The sequence below is a fragment of the Thrips palmi genome, unplaced genomic scaffold, assembly GCF_012932325.1.
Source record: "Thrips palmi isolate BJ-2018 unplaced genomic scaffold, TpBJ-2018v1 HiC_scaffold_10, whole genome shotgun sequence".
Classification (NCBI taxonomy): Eukaryota; Metazoa; Arthropoda; class Insecta; order Thysanoptera; family Thripidae; genus Thrips; species Thrips palmi.
The window spans coordinates 10,258,637-10,282,103 of record NW_023144621.1 but is presented as its reverse complement, the minus strand read 5'-3'; the positions used below and the strand labels follow the sequence as shown (position 1 = coordinate 10,282,103).

The 23,467-nt window shown below is 62.5% G+C and overlaps 1 protein-coding gene across 1 annotated transcript; it reads left to right on the top strand.

Annotated features, from left to right (window-relative positions):
• The first annotated feature begins 732 nt into the window (after positions 1-732).
• On the top strand, positions 733-23,264 carry LOC117649194. The gene is made up of 5 exons (XM_034391704.1): positions 733-897; positions 19,944-20,154; positions 20,689-20,748; positions 21,985-22,142; positions 22,218-23,264. The coding sequence occupies exons 2-5, from the start codon at positions 19,953-19,955 to the stop codon at positions 22,488-22,490; spliced, it is 693 nt and encodes a 230-aa protein (XP_034247595.1). The 5' UTR covers positions 733-897; positions 19,944-19,952; the 3' UTR covers positions 22,491-23,264.
• The last annotated feature ends 203 nt before the right edge of the window (positions 23,265-23,467 follow it).

The following is a 23,467-nucleotide window of genomic DNA, read 5'->3' as shown; positions in this document are numbered from 1 at the left end:
CTGCGAAATGAGACTGTGTGTGCGTGTATGTGTGTTGCCACGAGGGCGCAAAAGCGAGATGATTGATAGAGCACAGTCAGTGGCGGACGAAGCGACACGCCGGCGTCAGCGAGTCTGTCCGCCGCGCCCCGCCGCGCCCCGCCACGGCCTTCTCCTTTGGCGCCCTCGGCCCTTCGGCCCTCCTCGCCCTGGTCCGTCTTCCGTCCACCACGTCCCTCGCGGCTTTATGGTGCCCTCCTTCCGAGAGTCGCTTTCGTTCGCTCTGTCTCTCTCGCACCTTTACGGGACGCCCCGTGCGTGCGAGAGACACAGAGCGACGGAACCGACTGTCGGAATCAGTCGGAAGGCCGCCCCTTCCTGATGTGTGTTTCGCGCTGCAGCTGCCGTTTCTAGCGCGCGTTTTTATGCTAAAAGGTCCCGCGGGCTTTGACGAGTGGAGTGTCCGTTCTAGCTTTGATTTGCCGTCGGTCGAAAACGGATTTGCGGGATTCCTCTCACCCATTCGCCGCGTCCTAGCAAACAGCGTGCCTGTCTAAATCTAGCGCGGAGACAAGCCCCGCTGTCGTCCCGTCGCGCTTTTGAAGCACACTGATGAAATTGCTCCAAACTGCAGCACCCCTTATATGCCCGATGTGTCTTCGCAAGACTTTTTGAGTGAGTCTTTCCTTCCTTGCAGGTTTCTCCGGACCGACGTGGCCCCACAAGGAGGGCGGCAAGACGCCGGGCCCCGGGCCTTCCGGGACGCTGCCGCCGCTGCCGCCGCTGTCCACGGTGGCGCTACCGGCCACGACGCCGGCGCCCTCCTTCGACACCTCGGACATCCCCACCACCGTGACGGCGCGCCCCGGCCAGACGGTGTTCCTGCCCTGCAGGGTCAAGAACCGCGGCGACAACGTGGTAAGTTTTTATTTTTTTCACCGCTGCCGCCATTTTGTTTTCTTTCATAGGTCAATTTTGGCAGTGAATTTCGTGCCACGTTTTTCCCCTGGTCCGATACACGTTGTTTTCTCCCCCGCCTACGCCGCTGTGTTCGCAATCTTGAGACGCCCCTGGTCCTCCTTATTATGAATTGGCTGTGCTCCCCGCTCCTCCGCTCCCACCCACACCCCCACCCCGACGTCGCGGTCCCATATCCCCGCAGTCCCCGCAAACGCAGACTTATCGGGAGGCATCGCCTCGGCAGGCATCTAACAGCGTGGGCCGGGCGGCCTGGCTGCCGCTCGCTCCTTACAGCCAGGTGCGTTATGGACCTGTCGTAATAGATCGAATTATTGGAGCCGCCGGCAAGTGGAGGGGCCTGGATGAAAAATGGAGGGGGAGGGGGGGGGGCGTCTTCATTCCGGCCGGACAGCAACATACTGTATACGTGCCCCCGGCCGCCCCGGCCCGCTCAATGGAAAGGTTTATAAGTGCGCTCTAGATTCGGCCTGCATTATGGATGCCCACTCTGCTCCTTGGAGGGGCTGCCTCTGCCTGCCCGCGGTCGCGGCGCGGCGTGGGGCGGCGTGGCGTCGGGGGCGTGAGAATGATGGCTCCGTCCTGTGTTCCCTGATAATTGCGTGGGGCCCAGAGGGGGCCGCGGGCCGCCCAAAGGCTAGTCGAGGGCCAGCCGGGAGGGGTGGCCAGCGTCCTCGCCGTCCACACAGCGGCGCACACAGTGGCCTCGCGGTGGCGCCCGAGGCGAGGCCCGAGGCGAGGCCCGAGGGTACCGGAGGGGCCCTTAGTGGTCGTAGCATCGCCAAGCTTACGGGAGCCGCACTGTCAGCGCGGGTTATTCGCTTAATTAAGGCAGAGCCTTCAAGGCGGGCGGCCCGGTCCGGCTGCAGGTCGGCTCCGCGCTGTCTCTCTCGCACTCGTGGCGCGCCGCGTAGGGGTGCGAGAGAGACAGCGCCTGCCTCGGTTCGCTTCGCTGCCTTAATCAAAGATCGCGGTCTTTCCCCCCAACCGACCGCCGCGGCGGATAGTGAAACACGGACTTGATGTCTCGGCCGGGCTCGCCGTCGTCGACCCGATCGACCTGCCGGACGCGGCCGTCCACGCCGTCCATCTGCCTGCCTGATACCCGGCATCCGGCTTATGCAGCCAGCGTGGAAAGGGATCAGCCTGCAGGTGCCCCGTACCGCCGCCATGGCTTGGAGCGCCCCGGTAGCGTCCGGACTGCCGGCCGATCCGACCGAAGCGAACCTACCCCCGCACTGGTTGATCTCCAAGACCCCCAAGGGCCGCGGCTCGGACCGAAGCGTGCACTGCCAAACCGAGTGTGGAGAACTCTTCCCTTCCACACCTCCACATTCCCAGTGTGGCGTTCTTCACACTTGGTTTGACAGTGGGGCCAGGGCGTCTTTGGCCTCGGCGACGACCTGGCCGAGCCGAGCACCTCAACGATGAACGCGTTGTAGAGCACCACGGCGAGGCCAAGACTTCGGCGAGTTAGTGACAGGGAAACCATTAGCCGGTCCGCCATTGTGCGCGGCGGCCAATTGGCTCTGTCTCTCTCGCACTCGTAGGGCGTCCCGAAGGGGTGCGAGAGAGACAGCGTACCTTCAAAACAAGGGAAAACAGGTCGGGCGTTATCCGCTGCGAAGAAAGGCGCTCCTCTCGCGAGGCATTGAAGAAGAGATATAAGAATGAGTGGCGGGGCGGGGCGGGGCGGGGCGGGTTCAACTTGGCCGTCTCCCGCTGTTCCACGGTGTTCTCCCCGGACCTGCCGCGCGCTCCGCGCTGCGCGCCGCCGACTGAGGCTCGCGGTACGAGTTACCACTTCCCGACGCGACCCGCGGAGTCCGCGGAGTGCTGCACTGCAGCAGCGCGACGTAGTTAGCGCCGCGCTAACCCTCAAAGGGCCTTGCAACTTGCCCACGGTACAGCGACGTTTGACAGGAATAACAACAGGAAAGCAAATTTCAACTTGTGCGAGTTTGTGAGTAACCGGTGACAGTCGTTAGTTAGGCACTAGTAGACAGTGGCTCAGAGTGATTCACAGCACCACCACCAACGTTTGGTGGTGCCACGCCGTACTTTGCCAACGTGCGGTTTTACCGCCTCCCCCAACCCCCTCACCGCCATGAGTGGGTGCGAAGGGGTGGGGGGTGCCCACGTGCGTTTCTTTTATGTCGGTTGGATGACACCCCTTCGTCACGACTCGTCACGACTCGGCGACCGGGGCGCTAAAACAGTGTAGGCGCTCTTCGCGCTCGATTGCCCCACCAGCTCGTTGTCCACCTGGGGGAAAAGGGGGGGGGGGGGCTCCTGCTCGACTAATCCACGTCTTCATTTACCGGCCGCGACAATGGCCACCAATTGGGAGATTGATGGCAATGACGTTCTCATTTCGCGGCCTTTTCACCTCGCCGTGCCGCGCCTCGTCCAAGTGGCCGCGCGCTTTATTAGGGCCGTCCATAAAAGGAGTGAGCGAGAACGGCGAAAAAGGGCGCCCGTCTCCGTCTCTCCCCGCGGACCGATGAATGAGGCGGTCGACACCGTCGCGACTGTCTCCCATTCTTTCGGCGCGAAAAGGGGAGGCAAGGCGCGAAACTCTCGGCGCGTGTTGGAAAATGTCGCGCGGGTCTCTCGCACCTCCACTGGAAGTCTTTGCAGGGCCAGAAGTGCGCGACTCTTCCTGGGAAGGCGCCACCGCGGCCGGAGGGATTGCTGTATTAATTTAAATTAGTTTCGGTGTCGTCTGGCTGCTGCCGCTGATGTTTTGCTGTTTTCAGGGTGGCCGGCCCGGCCGGGTCGTCGTTGTGAAGAGGCACGCTGCCACTATTTTGCGGAATGAAGTGAGGATGCGCACGAAAACGCGCCGTGATAGTGGAGTGGGGGGGGGGGGGGGAAGGGAGGGGGGGCGATGTGCGGACAAGGAGGAGGATCACGTTTTAATTAAACACGAGAAGAGGAATGTGCCCAGGAATTATGGGTCCATTACTGCTGCCGTCCGATGCCTGGCCCCCCTCCCACCCAATCCCCACCCCGCCAAATTCAAGCAGCGGCTACCGCCACTGCGGATGCAGCCAATGGTTTAGCCATTGCTTTGGCCAATGCTTTTGGCCACCCCGCATGCCATCACTGGCTGGCTGGCCTGGCCGCCCTGCGGAGTCCTGGGGACATCCGATAGCAACAGTAGTGGTAGTCGCCTCAATCGTGACTGCAGTGAGCCCTTGCTCCGCCCTTCCCCACCCCGCCCCTCCCCCTCCCCTCCTTCGCCTCCCCTCCTCCCCCTTCCCTTTTTACCCTCCCCTCCCCCTTTGCTGCCCTAGGCCAAGGACGGCCCGCTACCAGGCTGGCTTGGCTGGCGCGTCACACCTGGTTCTCCGCACTGGTACCTTTTCAATTCGCTGCTGGTGTTTTCCAATTCACACCCTGGCCCCGGGCTTTCGCGGTGCTGAGAGACTTCCCGGTGGGCTCTCATGCGTGGGGCCCGTCCTGTTCGGTCGGCCCGCCCGGCCTCCTGCGCCATCGACAAGAAGATTCGCTTTCACGCGCCGCATAACGACTTTGTGAAAAACCTCCTCTCCCTTCGGCCGAAACATAGAAAGAGGGGCAAGCACGGCCGCCCAGGCCGCTCTGGTCAGCAGCGGAGTCGCCCAGTGGGCTTCGTGAACAGATAGTTTGAGAACGTATTGGAGAAACGTCCCCGACGACAGCCCTGGACTGTGCATGTGTGTCAGTGTGCCAGCCCATTGCGAGCACGTGCCCTGCTCTTTGGGAGCACACTGGGATTCGGTCCGCTGGACTTCCCCACCCTGGCAGCCAGAGCGCCAGGGCCGCCAGGTGGTGCGGTCGCGTTCTGGCCATGGAGGCCCCGCCCCGCCCCGCCCCGCCCCGCCAGCCCACACGGCCAAGGCGCATCGGGGGTGTCGGGTCGGAGCGATACCACCTTTTCTCATCCTTCCGTCTTGGAGAGTTATTTACGATTTGGGCCCGGACGGCACGGCGCGGACCTTGAGGAGCCCCCCATGAATATCGTGTGGCGTCGCCATGATTCCAACACCTGCTCCAGGCCGCACCCCCACCCCGCGGGGCCTTCGCCGGCCTGCCCCGGCCTGCCCCGGCCTGCCCCCATCGACGGGATTCATATATAGCGGCGCCCCGGTCGGCGCTAGAAAGGGGAAGGCGGGGGTGTCCACGCCGAGGTCAACCATCTTGACCCGCCGGCCTTTGAAATTGAAATGGTTCCGCCTCCCCCCTGCTCCACTCCAGGATGTGTAGCGGCGTGGCATGACTTCAGAGGCCGCCGGGGCTAGGCAGGCACTGCGAAGAGTGTGCACTGCAAATAATGGTGTGGCTGTAGTGCCGGCAGGGCCGTTCGCCGTTCAAAGAAGCGTGTTTCTCTGTTGTGCAAAAATGTGCAATTTATTTAATTTTTTTTTTTTTGCGTGCTGGTGGTTGGATGAAACATTTGTTCTTTTATGTACACGACCTACTCTTTTCATGCGGTTTCGGCACAGACTTAAACTCCGCCGGGCGGTGTGTCGGTGCGGCGGTACCGAGCGCGCGCGATTATTTTGCGTTATGGGCGCGCGGGCGGTTTGCCCGGAGGAATTATGGTATGGGGAGGGGGGGGAGGCAAAAACCGCGACCAAATAAAGTGGGTGCGACTTTCGCGCGGTGAATTATTTGTTGTCCGTTTAAATTTGAAGCAGACCTAGACCCTCGCAATTAGGCAGGCGGCCAGCCCCGGCCAAGCAGCCTGCCAGGCAGCCAGCCCCCGGCGTGGCCCGGCGTGCTTCTAAACTTGGGGCGCTCCCCGCGCGGCCCCGCCGAGGCGAGGCGCAAAAGGAAAGCAGTGTCACCGAGGAGGATGCCGACGGCCGAGGATGCCGCTGCACCCGGAGCCTCGCCAATCTATGCGGCAGCGCGGCAGCGCGCGGGGCCTTTTGATCTCTGCGCACACAGCGGGCACGGCGGGGACGCATACGGAAGAAAGAAATGCAGTCGGCGGAGTGGTGTATATATTCCCTTGGTGCGGTGCCTCCGGGTGCCTCATATCGCCCTCCCTACGAGGCGGGGCGGGGCGGGGCCGGGGGGTCGCGAGAGTAGCGGCGACCTTTGCTTGTCGACGTTATGAAGGTTTGCGCCGGGGCTCAGCGCTCAGCAGCCCCGCCGAGCCCTCCGGGGTCCGGGGCCCTGGCCTGGCCGCACCGTGGCCGAGGCCGCGGCCGCCCTGGCCTGGCGCTTGCTGGTCAGTTTGCGGAAGGGCTTGCACCACACAAGCGTCTCGTTGCGAGGCGGGGCGGGCGGGGCGGGGCGGTCGGCACATAACACCAAGTCTGGCTGCGCGCTGTCGCGCTGTCGCCGCATTATTCCGAGATTAGCTAGGCGGCGAGCTAGCGTGTGGGCCGCGTGGCCGCGCACCAGCAATGGCCCGGCCAATGGCCCGGCGCACTGCGCACTCCATCTTGATGAGGTATTGCCCGGGATTTCTTTTTAATTACTGGCGCCACACTGCCGCCACAGCCTCCCCCCTCCTGGCCGCGCCGCCGCGCCCATACAGCTTCGCTAAGCTCTCTTTCAGCAAGGATGCGATACCGTTCGTTTAAAAGTGTCACGGCGGGGCTCAGCGGCCGCCACGGGCCGCCACGCTATTTCACTCTGCCCCCCCCCCCCCCCCCGGCAGGTGAGGGGCAGCGGCGGAACGACACCCCCTCCCCCCTCTGCGGCCAACCCCCGAGCACATTCTGCTGTTCTCATATTTTGCAGGTGCAAAGAAACAACAAGAACAACAACAGCGAGATTTTTGTTTCAAAAAAAAAAGAAAGGTGTGTCGGTGCGGACTGACTCTCCCCTGGAAAGGCATTTCGCGATTATGAAAATGGCTCGGGCAGTAACTAGATGACGGCTGCGGGAATGGCGGCCATGGCGGCCATGACGGTCCGCGCCAACTATATTTCTCTGGCACTCTGGCTGGCCCGGCCACCTTCGCTGGAAAAGTTAATTTCGGCGGGGAAGCACCCGGCTAGTAAGTGTCTCTGCAAAGGTGCGTAGTCCGACGCCGCGCCGCGCCCGGAGGAGCGTCGCGACGCCTGCCGAGCGCGGCGGCGGGGCGGCGGGCGACGGCCACATTCCCGGGGATATAAAAAGGAAGAAAAGGGTCAGCTCGTCTCGGCCGCCTCGGCCGCCTCGGCCCTTACTGCAGCAGAGGCCTCCTTGCGCGATCACTCTCCGAGATGAGAATTTTGGGGTGAAGTGGCCGAGGCACGCCGAGGCAGTGGCGGTGGCGCGGAAATCGTGTTATTGCCACTGTTACGGGTGCGGCTGGTGGAATGCTGAAAACGCGCGGGGAAAGGGGGGGGAGGGGCTGTAATGGTAATGGTGGCCCAAAACAAAGGGAAGCCCGGGGTCTCAATGATTGACAAGGAGTCCTAGCGCGAGGCCGAGGTAGGCGTCTAGTAGAGGACAAGGCACTAGAAGAAAGAGGCCGAGGTAGAGGCCAGAGTGGAGGCCGCTCGGGGCCTCAGACACCGAATCGGTCATTACGAGTCATCCGTCAAGGAGAGTAGTGCCAGGCCTGCCAGGGCCACGCCGCCGGCCTTGGCTGCTTTTTCAAACGAAACGTACACCGTACGGCGAGTTACCCCTTTCTCCCTTTCTCTCTCTCTTCCAAACGAAACGGACGGCAAGTTCTCTCCTTTCTTTTCCGACGACTCTGACTTTGCGAAGTTGAAGGTGAAGGCGCGGCCTCCGCGAGTTTTCCCCATCGGGGTCGCCCCAATGACTGATTGAGACGCTGTTTACCTGGCATGTGAGCAAACGGCCCAGGCCCGGCGGCCCCGCCCCGCCCTGCCCCGCCCCGCCCCGGCGCCCTGCAGCCGGCAGCCTGCCTGACTTGAGAAATGTATTAGTGGCCTGCCCTCCAGGACCGCCCCCTACACGGCCTGCAGTCCCTGCAGTCGGACGTGCGGCTCCGTTTCTTAATTGATCCCAGGTTTGGTTTTGAGTCGGGCTGCCGGACTGGCGCCTCGTTTGCATCTGGCTTCGTCGCTCTGTCTCTCTCGCACCGCCACGAGGCGTTCCGGTGAGTGTGAGAGAGACAGAGCAACGGACATTGGTCGGTGGCTGGTGCAGTCTGGTGCAGCCTCTGCGGCGCTCTGCGGCCGGCCGCCGGGTTGCAGCGCTTTGTGTAACGCGATGCCTCGTAAATGCTTGGCTGGCTTCACTGGAGAAATTGGAAGCCTAGTCGGCGATGAGTGTGTGCGCCGCGCCGTGTGCTCCGGCGCGGTGGCTTCAAACATTTTATGTTTATGAACAGGGTCATGTTGACGCTACCCCCGCCGCCGCCATACGCGCGCCGCCGCCGCAGTGTGCTCACGTGTGTGTGTGTGTGGTGGGGGGGGGTGAGACCTACCGCCCCTCCCCCCTCAAACACGCGGCGCGGCCTGGCGCGGCCCCCGAGGCTCCACACCTGTCACTGACCACCCCCAACCCGTTCCCCGCCGCGTTCCACCGCGTTCCTTCTCGCCCAGGTACACACTCCCCCGGTGCGTTTGTTTATTTTGATTTGTTGCCCGGCTGTCCGTGTTTACATAATGTCGATCGTGTTTTATTGCATCACGCGACGGCCCCAAAGGAGCTGTTATTATTCGTGGGGAGGCGGGGCCGCCGGGGCTTATGGCGCGGGGGCTTAAATTAGTCAAAGATGAGAAAGGAATTACTCGACGAGCGGGGAAAAGGGGGCGGCGGCGATACCGGCAGCGCTGCTCAAACTTCTCGAACGGAGGTGCTCATGTTCTGCTGTGCAAGCCACTTTTTGTTTCATTATAATTTAGAAGTACTTGTACAGTCTTTCACTGTTGTTCCGTTTTTCGCCTGGAATGCAGTTCTTTCCTTTTCGTATGATTTGATTTTGTTCCGCGCGTGATCGCGGCCTGCTGATTGCCTCCGGCCAAGCCAACTGATTCGGAAGCGATGAGCCTTGTCCACGTGTGCTTGAAAGGATCCATTCGTCGCTCCGTCTCTGTCGCACTCATGGGGCGTACCGTGTAGGAGTGCGAGAGCGACGGAATGGAGCGGCTGGCTGGCTGCTTCGGCTGCTTCGGCTCCGCGCGACTGGTCACCCTCTTTGCGTCTGGACACACGGCCAGACAATGTGGTGGGCGGCCGGCACGCATCGCGGCCAAATTCGACAGCCAGCGACAGGGCCTCGTTGGCGATCACCTTTTTCACGGTCCGAGGAGCCAGGCCGCCGATCGACGCGCCCCGAAATTAGAACACCGCCAAAAAGAATTTCTCACCACCTCACGCGTTGCCAGTGTTTTGCGTTCCCGCCGAGCGCGATCGTTTTTTCTCCACCGGCAAAGTGGGAATAGCTCGGACACAGCTTATTCCCGGAAATCGGCCGTTTTTTGTTCCTTTCGCGGCGCAAATCGACGCGGGCTGAGCCGCCGCCGCTCCCATCTCGTGCCGTTCTTTCTCCCCTCCATGAATCTCCGCGCGGCGCTGGGCGGCGGAAACGGTGCTGGACCGCGGCAAGCGGCGCGAGCGGCATCCGAGCAGCCACGTAAATCTCGTCTGTATCTTAGTCTCGGCCGGCCCGGCCCGCGGGCTGCGTCCCACCTCTCTCTCTCTCTCTCTCGCATCCCGATGGACCTCCCCGGGAGTGCGAGAGAGAACGAGCGTCGAAAGTGCAATTCGGGAGAAGACCGCCGGCCGCGGCCACCGCCCGCCATAACCTGCGCCCCACCCCGCCCCACCCCGCCCCACCCCGCCCCACCCCACCCCACCCCACCCCGCCCCACCCCACCCCGCCCCGCCCCACCCCACCTCACCCCGCTCCATCCCACCCCGGGCTGCGGCTCGTCCCCGTAATGGCGCTGATATATCTTCCTCGCGACTCTCAGATTTTTCGCCCAGGCGACCCGGCCGCGCTTTTGATCCACGAAACCGAGTCGATACAACACAGCGGCGTTTCGTCGCGGGCTGGGGGCGTACATCACGCAGCGGGGGAGGGGGGCCAGCTGATTTACGCACCGCTGCAACTTGCCGCGACACTGTGTGTGTGTGTGTTGGTGGTTTGTGTGTGTGTGTGCGCGCGCGCGTTCACGCACGTGTTTGATGCGTGCATACAGGCACACGGCCCCGATGCTCGGGGAGAACAAACAACACAAAATGACAAACAACAAAAACGGTAAGGAAATTGGTATGTGGAGTCGCGTTGGGTGTGAGAGGTCGCATTGGTGATGAAGGACGCGGCAGCAGCAGGTTGCACGCGACTGAAAGCCCTTTACCATACATATGATGTGCGGTGCCCCCCCCCTTCTCCCCTTCGTTACGCCCCCCTCCCGGCCGCAAAACACCCAGGCCGCTGGAATGCCGCACCCACTTCATCGCACCGGCCCGAGTTGTTGCTGTCATTGTTTGCTCTTTTCGAACACCAAGACGGACCGGCGCACCGCCAGCAGCAACAACAGCAATTCAGGCAACAAGCGCCGTGCACCGCGGCACGGCATGCGAAAGGAAGGCTGCCAGGCCCAGCCAGGCCCAGCCAGCCCCAGCCAGCCCCGCCGCAGCGGCTGCATTGTCGCCGTGTTATTGTTGGATCATCTCGTAAATAATATGTGCGGCTTACCGTATCGTTACGGTTACGCCGCCGGTGCGCGGATGCTACACGGCCGACCTCTGCGCGCGCACATGTGTGTGTGTGTGTGTGTGTGTGTGTGTGCGTGTGTGTAGTGTGCGCTATGTCTCACGCACATTAGACGCCCTCCCCCCCCTCCCCCGCGGCCCGGAGGCGCTCGGCAAGGGCGTCCTGGTTCCCACCCCTACTTATCATCACTCTAGAGAGGAGTGTGGTGTGGGTGCGCGCTGCAAATGGGTCAGCTGTTGAGCCCGCACCACCGGTTTCCCCCCGCGTTCCATCCCTGATTGGTGTATTTGGGCAATTTGTGTGCGTGTGTGTGTGTGTGTGTGTGTGTGTGTGTGTTCCCGCCCCCGCATGGCCGCATGGCCCCGCGGCACCGATCGCATGATGCGTTAGCAACGGGATTAACGGTGACAGGCGGGACGGGCCGAGGCCGCGCCCAGAGACTGCATCTGCAGTGCGCGCGACCCCCGGACACGCTGCCGCTCCCCTCCATGTCGTCCAACTGAAGCTCATCTCACCGTTTAGTGTGTAAAAAGGCCTTATCTGGTTGTCTGAGGGCGTCGCAAGGGCGTCGCTGGGCAGCCCCTTTGTCGCACGCATCCTCATGGCCCGGTAATTGTGTTGCCACCTCTCCTCGCCAAATTTATTACAGTCGCGTTGAATTTAGTTCGTATGTTCTCACTGAAAAGTCTGTCACAATCGTCCGAATCTGAGCGCGCTGGCCGGCCCACGGTCCAGCCCAGCCTGCAACGGCTGTCTTGCCCCCGCCTGCCCCCGCCGTTCGTTTTTTCGGAGAAGCAGCCTTCTAATTGGTGAACAGCCTGTATGCCGTAATTAACGGTTGTCCGCGGCCTGCCGGCACGTAGGGGTCACCCCTTCACCTAACATCCCACTGCAAAAAAAAAATAAAAACAACAACACGCCGCCTGCTTGGGTCACTTTGCCCGGGGCATCGCCACTCTTTGCAATTAGCGGCGCAGAGGTGTCTGGGCGAACCCCTGAGCCCGAGCCCCTAACCCCGAACTCGGGGCTGACAGCCGTTGTGACAGAGTCAGCGAAATACACGCGGCAATCTGGTGGCGGGGCGCGCGTCGCGTCCTGTCAGGTGTCCGGGGCGAGGTCGCGGGGCGGGGCGGGGCGGTCCGCCAGCCGCGCTGCGGATGCCCCAAAATTAATTCAATTTTCACCTCTCGCTGTGGCAGAGACAGCTCCGGGCCATGTTGCCGTGGTGCTGTTGCAGCCGTTGTCATGAAAAGTTTTCTCTTGTGCCCTTTTTTCCTTTTTCCAAAATTTATCAAGTAACGGGTTTAGTTTTGCTACCGCGAAATTGATTTGCACCAACCTTAAAGCCACATTATGTGTGGAAAATTTCACACACTTGAGGCAGATGTTTTTCTGCTTTTCAATTTCGGTGTTGCGTTTTAATTCCAGCTGCTCGCGGCTCGAAAATGTTTTATTTCCCCCGAATATGGTTCCAGTTTCAGCGATCTCACTGTCGCGGGGCGGGGCGGGGCGGGGCGAACGCACGCCTTGGTGGCTAAGGCCGCGTGCCAACAGCTCGCCATTTAAACCGTTGCCCCGGTATTCTTCCGTGTTGTCTCCCGAATGAAAAAGAGAGAGAGGGAGGAGCGAGTTTTCCGCGTGGAAGCTGAGGCGTGGGAAATAAAGGGAGAAAGACGTGAATAAAAAAAATTGCGTCCGAATCTGAATAAAACAGAAATAATGCGAGCGGGGAAAGGGTTCCAGCTCCCTGAGCTGGCCCGTCGCGTCAAGGAAAGTGTTGAAAAGTATTTATTATATTAGTTTTGAAGCGCGCGCACCGGCGGGAAGCGCGACCCCTCCGGAAAGCCATTCTTCTCTTTTCATGCTTTTTGTGTGTTATTATAGGCTCAAGGTAGGCGGGTGTGGATAGTATTAAAATATGGCCTGTCCCTCCGTTCGCAGCGCCCCCTGCTGCACGGCCACGGCCTCGGCCACGGCCCAGCGAGTGCCCTCGGGGCCCTGGAGCTGGAAGGGGGGGGGGCTCCTGTAGGACCCAGGCAGAGCACTGTCCCAAGTGCATGCCGGGGGAACCCTCGTCTGCGTCCCCCAGGCCGACCACCGAAACAAGAAAAAAGGTGAAATGATATGCAGCGGTGCCGACAAATTTGTATAACCAAATTAGTTGATACACCTTTTTAATTAATCATCCGGGCGGGCGAGGCGCGTGGACGCGTGCTCCCGTTGCCCCCGGCTCGGCCCGGCCGGCCTGGCTAGCCTGGCCGCCACGCGGCGCGAGGCATTGTCAGCGTCAGTTGTCAGCCAGCCTGTCAGGCAGTGTGCCGCCGAGTCCGGCCGCGTGTCGGAACGATGACGCGCTGACAACACGGCCGCCGAAAGCCCGGCCCGTCGGTCCCGGAGGCGGTTCGGAGGTCGACGTGACGCCGCGCCGCCGTGACGCGCTCCGTGACGTGCCTCGGGAGTGGCGCGCTCAGCGCGGGGTGGGCGGCAAGGGCGTCGCCCACTTTTCACGTCCGCGGCGGACGTCCAACGCCCTGCCCGCCCTGCCAGCCCTGCCCGACGTGACAGCTGCCAGGTGGACGCGGACGCCGTGGACGCCCTCGCCGACAGCGGGATTGACCCCTGTAGGCTGATTCCAAGAGCAGCTTTCGTCGCTCTGTCTCTCTCGCACCTTTACGGCACACTCCCACGAGTGCGAGAGAGACAGAGCGCTGTGTCTGCGGCGCTGCAGGTGCATGTCTTCCTTGTTTGAGAGCGCCCGGTGAGCGACGTGGTCGACTTGGTCGGCGCCGTCCTCTCCACGCACTGAGGCACCGATCCGCGCCAATCGGTCGCGCTCCTCGACCGGCTCGGCTCGCGCTCGGCTCCACAGGGTTGTGGATGGCACGGGCGCGCGGATTCAACAGCTGGCTAATCCATTATTACCTTTGGCGGCCACCTGCCCACCGGCCCGCCGGCAGCGCGCCGCAATTTGCCGAGCGGGACGAGGACGCCGACGCCGCCTCTTCGCCGACACTTTAACTTATTGGACGCCGCGACGCTGCCCTGCTGGGTCGCCGCCTCTGGTCGCCGCCGTGCGGGTTGGGTTAGTCCGGGCTAGTCACTGCAAGCAGCAGGCGATTTGCAACCCGCGGCACGCCGACGCCGCCCTCGCAAGGCCGCCAGCGGGCTGATTCCGGGGAGTCGTTTGATCGCTGTCTCTGTCGCACTCATGGGCCGTCCCGCTGGGGTGCGAGAGAGACGGCGCGACGGCCGCCCCTCCCTCTAATCTGGGGGGCTTGGCGAGGCCTAGCGGGCGGGGCGCGGGGCGGCGGGCCAGGCCTTTGGCAGCCTTTGGCCGTGCTCCCTGGACCGCTCTGCCGCGCTGCCGCTCTGTCGATGCAAAGCTTGGGGCTCGCCTTCACATCCGATCCCATTCGCCCAGGAGTCAGTCAGGCGGCCGCCGGAGCGCTGCGAGCGCTCTCTTGATCAGGGCCGCGGCCCAACGGCCCCAGCCCTAGTCCACAGCACAGCCCTAGCGGCCCTAGCCCACGGCCCAAAGGGACGCTGCGGCGCGACGCAGCCCGCGGCGGTCTCCTGCGCTGCTCCCGGAGGGCGAATCGAGTCCCCCTCCCCCTCCCCTCCGCGACCAGCCAACCCTCCTCTGAACCGGCCGTTTTGTCATTGTCATGATATTCTCCAATCCTTTACATCTCCCCCTCCGGCCTCCGGTCTATACCTTGGTGCAGACACCCCAGAGAGGGCCACTGCTGGGTACGACAGGGCCATCTGCTAGGCCTCGCTCGCCTCGCTCGCCTCGCCGAGGTGTTTCCAGTGTCCCTGGAAATAAAGAATGGACTTAAAGGGCGGGCAGTGCGTGTGTGCTGGAAAATTCCAACTCGTTCCGCGGTAGTCCGCCAACCCGCCCCGCCCCGCCCCGCGCTGCACACTCGGATGATTCGGCAATATTCCGCCATCCAGACGGAGCTAACCGAACGGCAAAGCGTTCGGCGGAGGGGAACGGAGGGAGGGCGCTTGTGGCGAGCGAGGCGGCGCTTGTGGCGAGCGAGGCGGCAGAAAAACGACTTTTTGAGGACTCGCCTCGGCAGCCTCGGCACGACGGACCCCGCAAATCACATCGAGTTCGGTGGCTGCGCGCTTGCGGCGCTGTGCGGCGCTGTGCCCCTCGATGATGTGGAGGGGGCTTTCACGGCGCGCGCCGCGCGGGGGACTGGTTACGCCGCCACCGCGATTTCTCATCTCCCACTTGCCACTTCCGCCGCGGCGGTCTCCATGGCGACGGCAGACACGTGCGAGGTGTGGCTGGCTGCAGCGCCGCCTTTTTTCGGGACCGAGTGCGGAGAGGCGGCCGTTGCAGCCGAGGATGAATAGGGCGCTGAGTGGCACGCGGTGAGCGCCGCGACGACGGCGAGGACGGCGACGGCTAGAGGCGCCGCCAGGCCTGCCGATTGGTGCGGCTTCCGGCGGCGACGAGGACAAGGCGACGAAGCGAGGCGAGAGCACGAGAGTGTGGTCGCCAGAGCACAGTCGAGAGCACGACGGCGCGAGCGCTCAGGAAGCGACGTCCCTTTCTTCCACGCCTGGTTCCCGCAGACAGACGGACGGACGGACGGACGGACAGACGGACAGACAGACAGACAGACAGACACAGACAGACAGACACAGACAGACAGACAGACAGACAGACAGACAGACAGCTCTGTGCAGCGAGGCCGGGCTGGCGGTGCTTTCCTGAACCACGGCGGCGACCACCACGACGAGAGCCCCGTGCGGGTGTAACTTGTTTGCGGGCTCTGGCCGGGCCAGGCGGACCGCGACGTGCCCCGATGCCTGTTTACAGGCCGGTCGCATACTACCCTGTTTATCCGCGTGGTTGCTAGCGAGGCCGGCCCGGCCCGGCCCGGCACTGCCTGGCACCGTGGGGGTGAGTCCAAGTCAAACACGTCGTCCGAATTGTGTGCACTTCCCTGCTGCTACGGCGGCGGCGTCCCTTTCGGCCGCTCCGCCCTCCACCACCTCATGTATTCTATCTCTGTCCTCGGCGTCCTCGGCGGCCTCCGCAAAGAGCGCGTGTATTGAAGGGCGACGAAAAGCGACGGCTCCCCCGCGCGCCAATTCGACCGCAAAACTGCGCGCCGCCGACCGTTTTTGGAGTGAAAGAGCTTCAATGGAGGAAGCGGGAGTGGTGGGTGGGGGGGAGAGAGGGAGAGGGTAGTGCAGGAACGAGTGGCGCGTCATCAGCCTAGCTGTGAATAATGCTTCCCTGGACGAAACTGACCTCGGCCTCCTCCCGGCCCGGCCCTGCCCACGGCCTCGGCGACTCCCTGGAGGTTCATTTGCGGCGGGATGGCCGTCTGGCCGGTGGCGGTGGCGATTGCCGCCTCGGAGTCAAAGCGCGCGAGGATGTATTGCCTGCGCCACTCCCCGAGGCCTCCCCGAGGACCGACCCGGACCCGGACCGCCGAAGGCCCGACGGCCCGAAGGCCAGCAGCCGGGGCCCAGGGCAGCGGCACTATACAGGCCGAACAGCGTTTTTGTTTTAAGGGCGAAATAGGATAGCGTTTGGCGGTGGGGCATCTTGAGCGGGTCCGCTCCCGCAGGGCCGCCCCGGGGGTCGTGAAGGGAAGCCGTGTGGCGCGGGGTGGGGCGGGGCGGGGCGGGGCGGGGCGGGCTGCAGTCCGACTGGTTGTGTTGGGCGTCAATGAGGCGCGCGGGGAGGCGAGGCGCCTCAGCTTAACCTCCACCGCGATAGCGCGCACGCCGGCGGGGCGGGGCGGGCGGCACTCAGGACGTGGGGCGGTGGGCCGGGGCCGGAGATAAGGGATGCAAGGTGTGGGTCGCGCGAACACCCACACACTCACACACAGTCAATGTGTGATCATGTCAGCCGCCGCTGCACTTGCTGCCACGCCTCCGACCCCTTCGTTGCCGCCCGCCGCTGCTGTGCTGCCGGCGGACGGTGTGGGTGGAAAAGGAGAAAAAGAAGCAGCTGAAAAACGAAACCGCGTGGCCGGGCGTGGCCGGGCGTGGCGGGGCCGGTGCGGCGGATTGAACGCAGTGACGCGCGGTGGCGGGTGGCGGTGCGGTGGTGGTGGGAGGCGGCGAGGCGACGCGGTGCAGTGGCAGTGTGGCGGCGTGGCAGCGCGGCAGCGCGCGCCCCTCATAATTTCTCGCAACGGCGCCCCCTAGATTTGTGGAACTTCTCAATCCTCGTGAAGCTTTTGCTAATGTGCGGAAAGCGAGCAAATAAAACGTCTTGACACGTGTGCATGGAAATATATTTTTCCTCTCTGTCGGAAGAGACGTGTTCGCGCGCGCGCGCGCTCTCTCTCTCTCTCCTCTCTCTCTCTCTCTCTCTCTCTCTCTCTCTCTCTCTCTCTCTCTCACACCCACCCACCCACATGCACACGCACACAGTCTCACACACGCACACAGTCAAACGAGAGGCACACGACGACATGATATGGAGGGCGCGGTGCCAACAGCTTACAAACAGCCGTGTGAGCGGCTTCGCCCCCCCCCCCCCCCGCGCCTCCGCGGAGTGTACCCACCGATTCCACGAGGCTCCGCCTGCGCACGTGTTTGACCCCATACACCCCCTTGCCCTGCGTCTTGGTGCGTTGGTTCTCCTGTTCTCGTGGCATGCTGTGAAGTGGTGGATGTACCTTGCGTCGCGATCCGGTGCTATCGCCTGCCTGGTGACGCCCCGGGAGCGCGACTTGGTGCGCGCCTGTTGTCTATCGCCTGTTTTCGTCGTCCGTGGCATCGCGTGCGTAGGTGCGCGCCTGGATGCTACGCTGCCTGCAGCGCTCCCCGGGCACGCGCGCGTGGGTGCGCGCCTGGTTGCCTATCGCCTGCCTGCCAGGCGCTCCCCGTGGCAGTCCCGCGGCGCGTGGGTGCGCGCCTGGTTGCCTATCGCCTGCCTGTCAGGCGCTCCCCGCAGGCAGCCGCACCGCCTCCCCCTCGACCGACAACGCCAAGCCCTCCGCGAGCGCGGCTAGGGTGGGCTTCCAGGGTTGGTAGGCCATGGGCTGGTGGGGCCTCCCCCGCCCTCGCGCCCTCGGCCGGCCTGGTGGCGAGAGGCCAAGGCTGCCAAGGCAGCCAAGGCGGGCCATGCCTCTTGTCCCTGCAGTATTTCCATGGGACACACTTTTCTTGTCCTGACGGTGCCCTGGTCCCGGTGTCCTGGTTGCAGGAGGCCCGCGCCGCGCTTCCCTGTCAGCGGCCACCTTGAATCCTGGAATCTGCACCGCCCCGTTTTCAGCCCAGTCCTGTGCGCCCTGCGGGAGCGGGGCGAGTGCAGTCTGTCTGTATCGACAGAGATCCTTCCCCGCGCTTGTCGCTTTGACGACAGGAGCTGGTTTGTGTTTTCCGAGTGCTTTGTTTTCGTTGTTTGAGGCTGCCTTACAGAGAGACTCGATCCTCTGAAGCGCGCGGGGCGTACAGAAGCGTGCTCAGAATTCTTTTTGAAAAGCCATGCGCCTTTTGACCACATTCCGGAGGAATGCATTGCAATTTGCTTACCCTTCTGATGCCTACCCCTTCACTCGCCACTTTCAGTGGCGTAGGCCGATGCCTTGCAGTGTGCCTTGCAGTGTGCCTTGCAGTCGCTTTGCTTGGCATTCCGACCGGCGGATTCGATTCCTCGCCGGTCCGCGGCCGTTCGCTGTCGCGGGGGATTAGATTATCGAGCTCCAGTGGCGGGCTTACTCGGTTTGCCTTTCAGTCGAAATGAGCGGCAGGCCGGCAGGCCGGAGTGAGGGGCACCTTGAATTCTCCTCGGCCGGAGATCCCCTTGCCGCGAACGCCGCCGACGCCGAGGCGAACGCCGCGAGCGGAATTGGGAAGCACCGGGAAAGGCGGGCGAAGACAGGCGAAGCCGCCAAAGCAGGCGAAGCAGGCCGGGCAGGCCAACAACAAATCTTTGCGGGACGAGCAGGGCGTGCGGCAAGTTGTTAACAAGCGAGGACCTCGTTGGTATTCGCGCTGCCTGGCGCCGCCCGGCCGCACCACCAACCGGAACTCACCTGCCGACCCATTCAGCCTCTCCGAAGGCCGTCTCGCCGCTCTGTCTCGCTCGCACACCTACGGGACGCGCCATACGAGTACGACAGACATAGAGAGAGAGCGCAACTCTTTGCAACAGCTCATTGAATTAGTGGTGCCGAACCGCCAGTCGATAAAAGAAGCGGCCGCGGGGAAGGTCGCGCCGCGTCGACGCTCTGCCGCGAGCCGCGAGGCACCAACAACAACAACAGCAGCAGCCCCTGCTGCGTCCCGGTCGTCCCGGGGCATTCCTGGAGCCCTCCGCGCGGCGCCCCTACCTCGCGGCCGGCAAATAAAATCGACAAATTACGAGAAGAAGCCCTCTCGCTTTCCTTTGCGCCGCGCGCCTCGCGCGCCTCGCTCCCCGTGGCTTTTTTCTGTATTTCTTGGTGATGCCTAATCGGCTTTATTGCTCCTGAAAAGTACTGCGGACTGATTCCGAGCGGCGTCGCTCTGTCTCTCTCGTTTTCATGGGGCGTTCCGATTGGTGCGAGTGAGACAGAGACTTTCGGAATGAGTCTGCTGCCGCCGCCGCGGCGCTCCAGCTCCAGGCCCTCCTTCGCGGAGCGGGGAGCGAGCCCCTTCCAGCCCGACTCCCTCTCGCCGCCGCGCCGGCCGAACGCGCGTGATTATTTTCATTAATTTGATAGTCCGAGCGGGCGGAGGGGAAAGGGGGGGGGGGTGATGTAGCGCGGGACGGCGCGACGCCGGAGTCGAGAAGTACCAAGTTCCGCGGGCGATAACTCGAGGCGGACTGGCGTGGCGCGGCGCGGCGTCTGGGGGGGTTGCTCTTCCTCTTGCCTCCTCATTTCGCCACAATCGCCACTACTTACCCCCTTCCCTCGGCCCTCGGCCCCCGGGGCCCTCGGCTGCGGGGCCTGCAGGGCCCGCGGGGCCCGGGCTGCGGCAGACGACCGCGCCGTGCCATCCGCGGGGCGTGGCGGTGCGGGGGGCACACGCGTGAGGCGCGCGAGTTTGCGCCCCGCTGGGGCCCTGCATGCTCCCTTCCCCCTTTCCCGCGCCCACACGGCGCCGCAGCCAGCCAGCTCCGCCAGCCCAGCGAGCAAATTGGCGAGGTGATTATTTTAATGCGAGTACCGCGGCGGTTGGTCGGAACGTGCCGCACAGGCCATGTGCGAATGCGGGGCGGGGCGGGGGCGGGGCGGGGCGGGGCGGGGCGTGCGGCAGCCCTCTGCGCAGACCGCCGCGACGGCCCTCAATGTCCTCATCCTCGTCGGGACCCGCGTTGAGGAGGCGAAAAAATTAACGTTGTTTTTAGCAGATGATACCTTTACACATTAATGTTTTTGTTCGGCAGGTACTGTGGATGCGCACCTGGCCCATCCAGGTGCTGACCCACGGTGAGATGGTGTTCGCGTCCTCGCTGCGCTTCTCCGTCTGGCACGGCGGCGGCGGCGACGCCTGGACCCTCAAGCTGACGGGCGCGCGGCCGGAGGACTCGGGCCGCTACGAGTGCCAGGTCAACACGGACCCCAAGATGAGCCTGGGCATCGCGCTGCAGGTTGCAGGTAATGTTGGGCTGCTTTGGCCAGTGCTGTCACACACTGAGGCAGGAGGCAAAAATTCCCAGGTTGGCAACCCTTTCGACAGTGGGGCATCGATGGGAATGTTTGCCTACTTGTGTTGGGAAGTAGGTAAGAGATGCATGCACGGGTCCGGAAGGCTCACAGTCTGCGAGAGAGAAGCCTGCCGAAACACCCCGCCGTAAAGCCTTGATGTCCGCAGGCCTCGCGCATTGCTGCTCTTATTCCTGCGTTGCCACCACTTTCCTCTTTCCGTCTGTGTCGTAAACGTGTGTTGCCTGGCGCGGCGCTTGGCACGGCGTGAGGCTGGGATCAAGGAATGCACGCACGTGCGTGTGCTGCATACACTCCGCAGTCGTGTCCCTTATACGCCCCAATAAAATGCCTGCGCTCCCATTCGTGATTGCCTCCGGGGAGAATAAGACAATTGTTTCGGGAAAGGAATAATAATGAAGAGATGAGGGCCCTGCCAACTTTGTCGTTTCTTAGTCTGACTCTTGGTTTTGATGCGTGTTGCAGAGGACATCCAGGACTTCCCCAGCGACCAGCAACACGTGGACGCCCCGGCGCCGACCCCAGGTGCGTAGCTCGACGGGGTTCCTGCTCACGCCGCTGGAAACTTCAAACCGGCGTGGCGTCCTTGGGGCTGGCTCGCTCGCTTGCTGGGGCCTTCCCTCCAGGCGCTGCGGGTTTCCCAGTCGCACCGCCCTGCCCCTGCCCCGCCCCCTCCCCCGCCACCCCGCCGTGCCTCCACCCTCGCCCCAGCGTTGAGGTCCTGCGTGCAGCCGTGGTTGGCGGCGGCTGCCCCCGTCACGCCCGCCCCGCCCTGTGCCCCCTCGGGAACAAGGCAGCGAAAGTCGTCAAGGGAGCGCGGCCGCGGGGCGGGGGTGGGGTGGGACGGGCGGGGCAGGGCGGGGCGGCTGCCAGCGCCTGTTTATACGCGCAGTAAAAGGCTGCCGAACGTAATGGGAGGTGAATATGAATACCAATGCGAATCGTCCCGGCGTGTGAACGCCCTCGCCGCCCTCGCAGACACGCGGCGCGTCGGGACGGAGCCACCGCGGCGCCGCGGAACGTTTTTTGTGCACGAGTCTGGCTTCGGTTCGTGGCGGGGCGGGGCGGGGTGGGCCTCGAGGCATTACATTCAAAGGAAGCCCCGCCCGGCCTCGAGTTACACCGGGGTGCTCGCTTCCAGTCTCGTTTACTCATCCGGGCCAAAAGGGCAAAACACGGCGCCTCGTTGGCGAGTTTGCCAGCCAGGCCGTTCGGCGCCGTTCGCCTCGGCACGCCCGTATTTTCATCATCTCCACTTCGGCCGTGGGCCGTGCCGGCCGTGCCGGCTGTGCCGCGCGGCGGTGCATGGCGGCACGGCGTCCCGCGGCTGCGGCCCGCGCGAATGGCCCATCCCGGCCTCGGCCATCTCGCACTCGGCCAGACGGGGCGCGGCGCGGTCGGGTCGCCCTCGTTAAAACGCCCCGGCGGCAATGAGCATAGGGGGTCCCGGCCGGGGTGGGGGTGGAGCTTTTTGCGAGACGATTGTGACAATGAACTCGTAAAAGTGATGTATGCAGGACGGGGCGGCGAGTCGCCAGCGTGCGGGACGGCCTGGGGCTCCGGGTCTGGGGGGCCGCCCCGCTAGCGTAGCTCCAGATGCAGTCGTGCGTCATTCCACGGACCCAGTGCTGGCCAGTCCTCCTCCAACTTGGCCTGCTTGTCCTGGCCACGTCGTGCAGCGCGCCTGCGGAACTGCAGCAGGCAGCGCGGCGCGCGCTTGCGTCCGATGGGTTGCCTAACCTCCCGGCGCTCTTGTTGCAGACGACGGCAGCGCCATGCTGGCCGGGCCGCGGCTCGTCAACCGGGGCACCACCGTCACCTTCAACTGCGTGGCGGACGCCCCCGCGCCCGGCGACGCGGCCGCCGCCAACGCCGCCACCGTCGAGTGGCTCTACAACGGGCAGCTCATGAACGTGCAGGTGGGTAGCATCAGCCACACCCGTCGGGGGCAGCGGACCCTCAGAGAGTAACGCTGTGTTTGTTTGTGGTTGCAGTCCGGCCGCGGCGGCATCAGCGTGGAGACGGAGCGCGACGACCAGAAGATCCGCAGCCGGCTGACGGTGGCCTCCGTGTCGGCCTCCGACGCGGGGACCTACACGTGCGCGCCGGCCGGGGCGCGCCCCGACTCCATCCTGCTCATGGTCGGCGACGGCGAGCGCACCGAGGCCATGCACCGCGGTGCCTGCCCCCGGCCGGCCGCCTCCCAGGCCCTCGCCGTCGTCGCCGTGCTCGCCACATTCCTGTCGTGGCGGCTCCGCGCGTGTTGACGACAGCCGCACGCGTGGTTCGGCAAGTGAACGGGCCCAAGACTGTCAAGTGACATTGGACACTATTGGCAACATGGTTGGCGTTGGCCTCTGTGAAGTGTTGTTAGGTTCTCACACTCAAAGATAACGTAATATGAAGTGTGACACTGTATTTCGAATCATTCCTGTCTTTTATGGGGCTTTCTTTTTCTGTTGCGTTGGTGCAGATGTGTTTTTATTCGAGTGCGCAGAGTGATAGTGAAAACAATGGCTTTACCATGCGATTTTGTTATGTGATACGTATATATTGTTTCTTGTGCCACGGCAAAAAAATATCTGTACATTGAAGATGATGTTTTGCATGAAACTGCAGTAATATACACTGTGTGAATGGGGCAACGTAGGATGTGTACGTATACTTTGCCTTTATTTATATTAAGATAAGTTGTATTTACATGATATTTTAATGATCAACAATATTTTGTTTCTACGCACACATTTTCTAGTACTCTTTTGAAGAACCAACGATTTGTTTCTTACCATTTTTATGTTTGATGATGTACATACTATACTAAGGTAAACAGGAGCAAATCAAGTAATCTAATTCTTACCCAATTTTTGACAAACCTAGTTTAAACCATACTTGACCTATTGTATATGACAGACAAATTGCTTTGAAAGTCAAAAGAACAAGGAGCAGATCATAAGACCAACCTATTTTTGACCGTTATGAAATAGAAAATTAAATAAAAATGTAAAATAAAAATATTTGCATTTTGGACCAATTTTTTTTTACCTACCATTTATGATTTATTTAATGAATTAAACACATCTTTGTATTTTGTAAATAACTTGTCTCTGTAAACTGGTTCCAAAGAGGCAGCGCTCTGAACTGCGTCCCTTGACTTAAATGATTTAAAAAATCTAATTGAGAATGCTTTATGGATACATTTCAAATAAAAGGGCAAGGAAAGGTGTCAGCTATCCCATGTAATTGC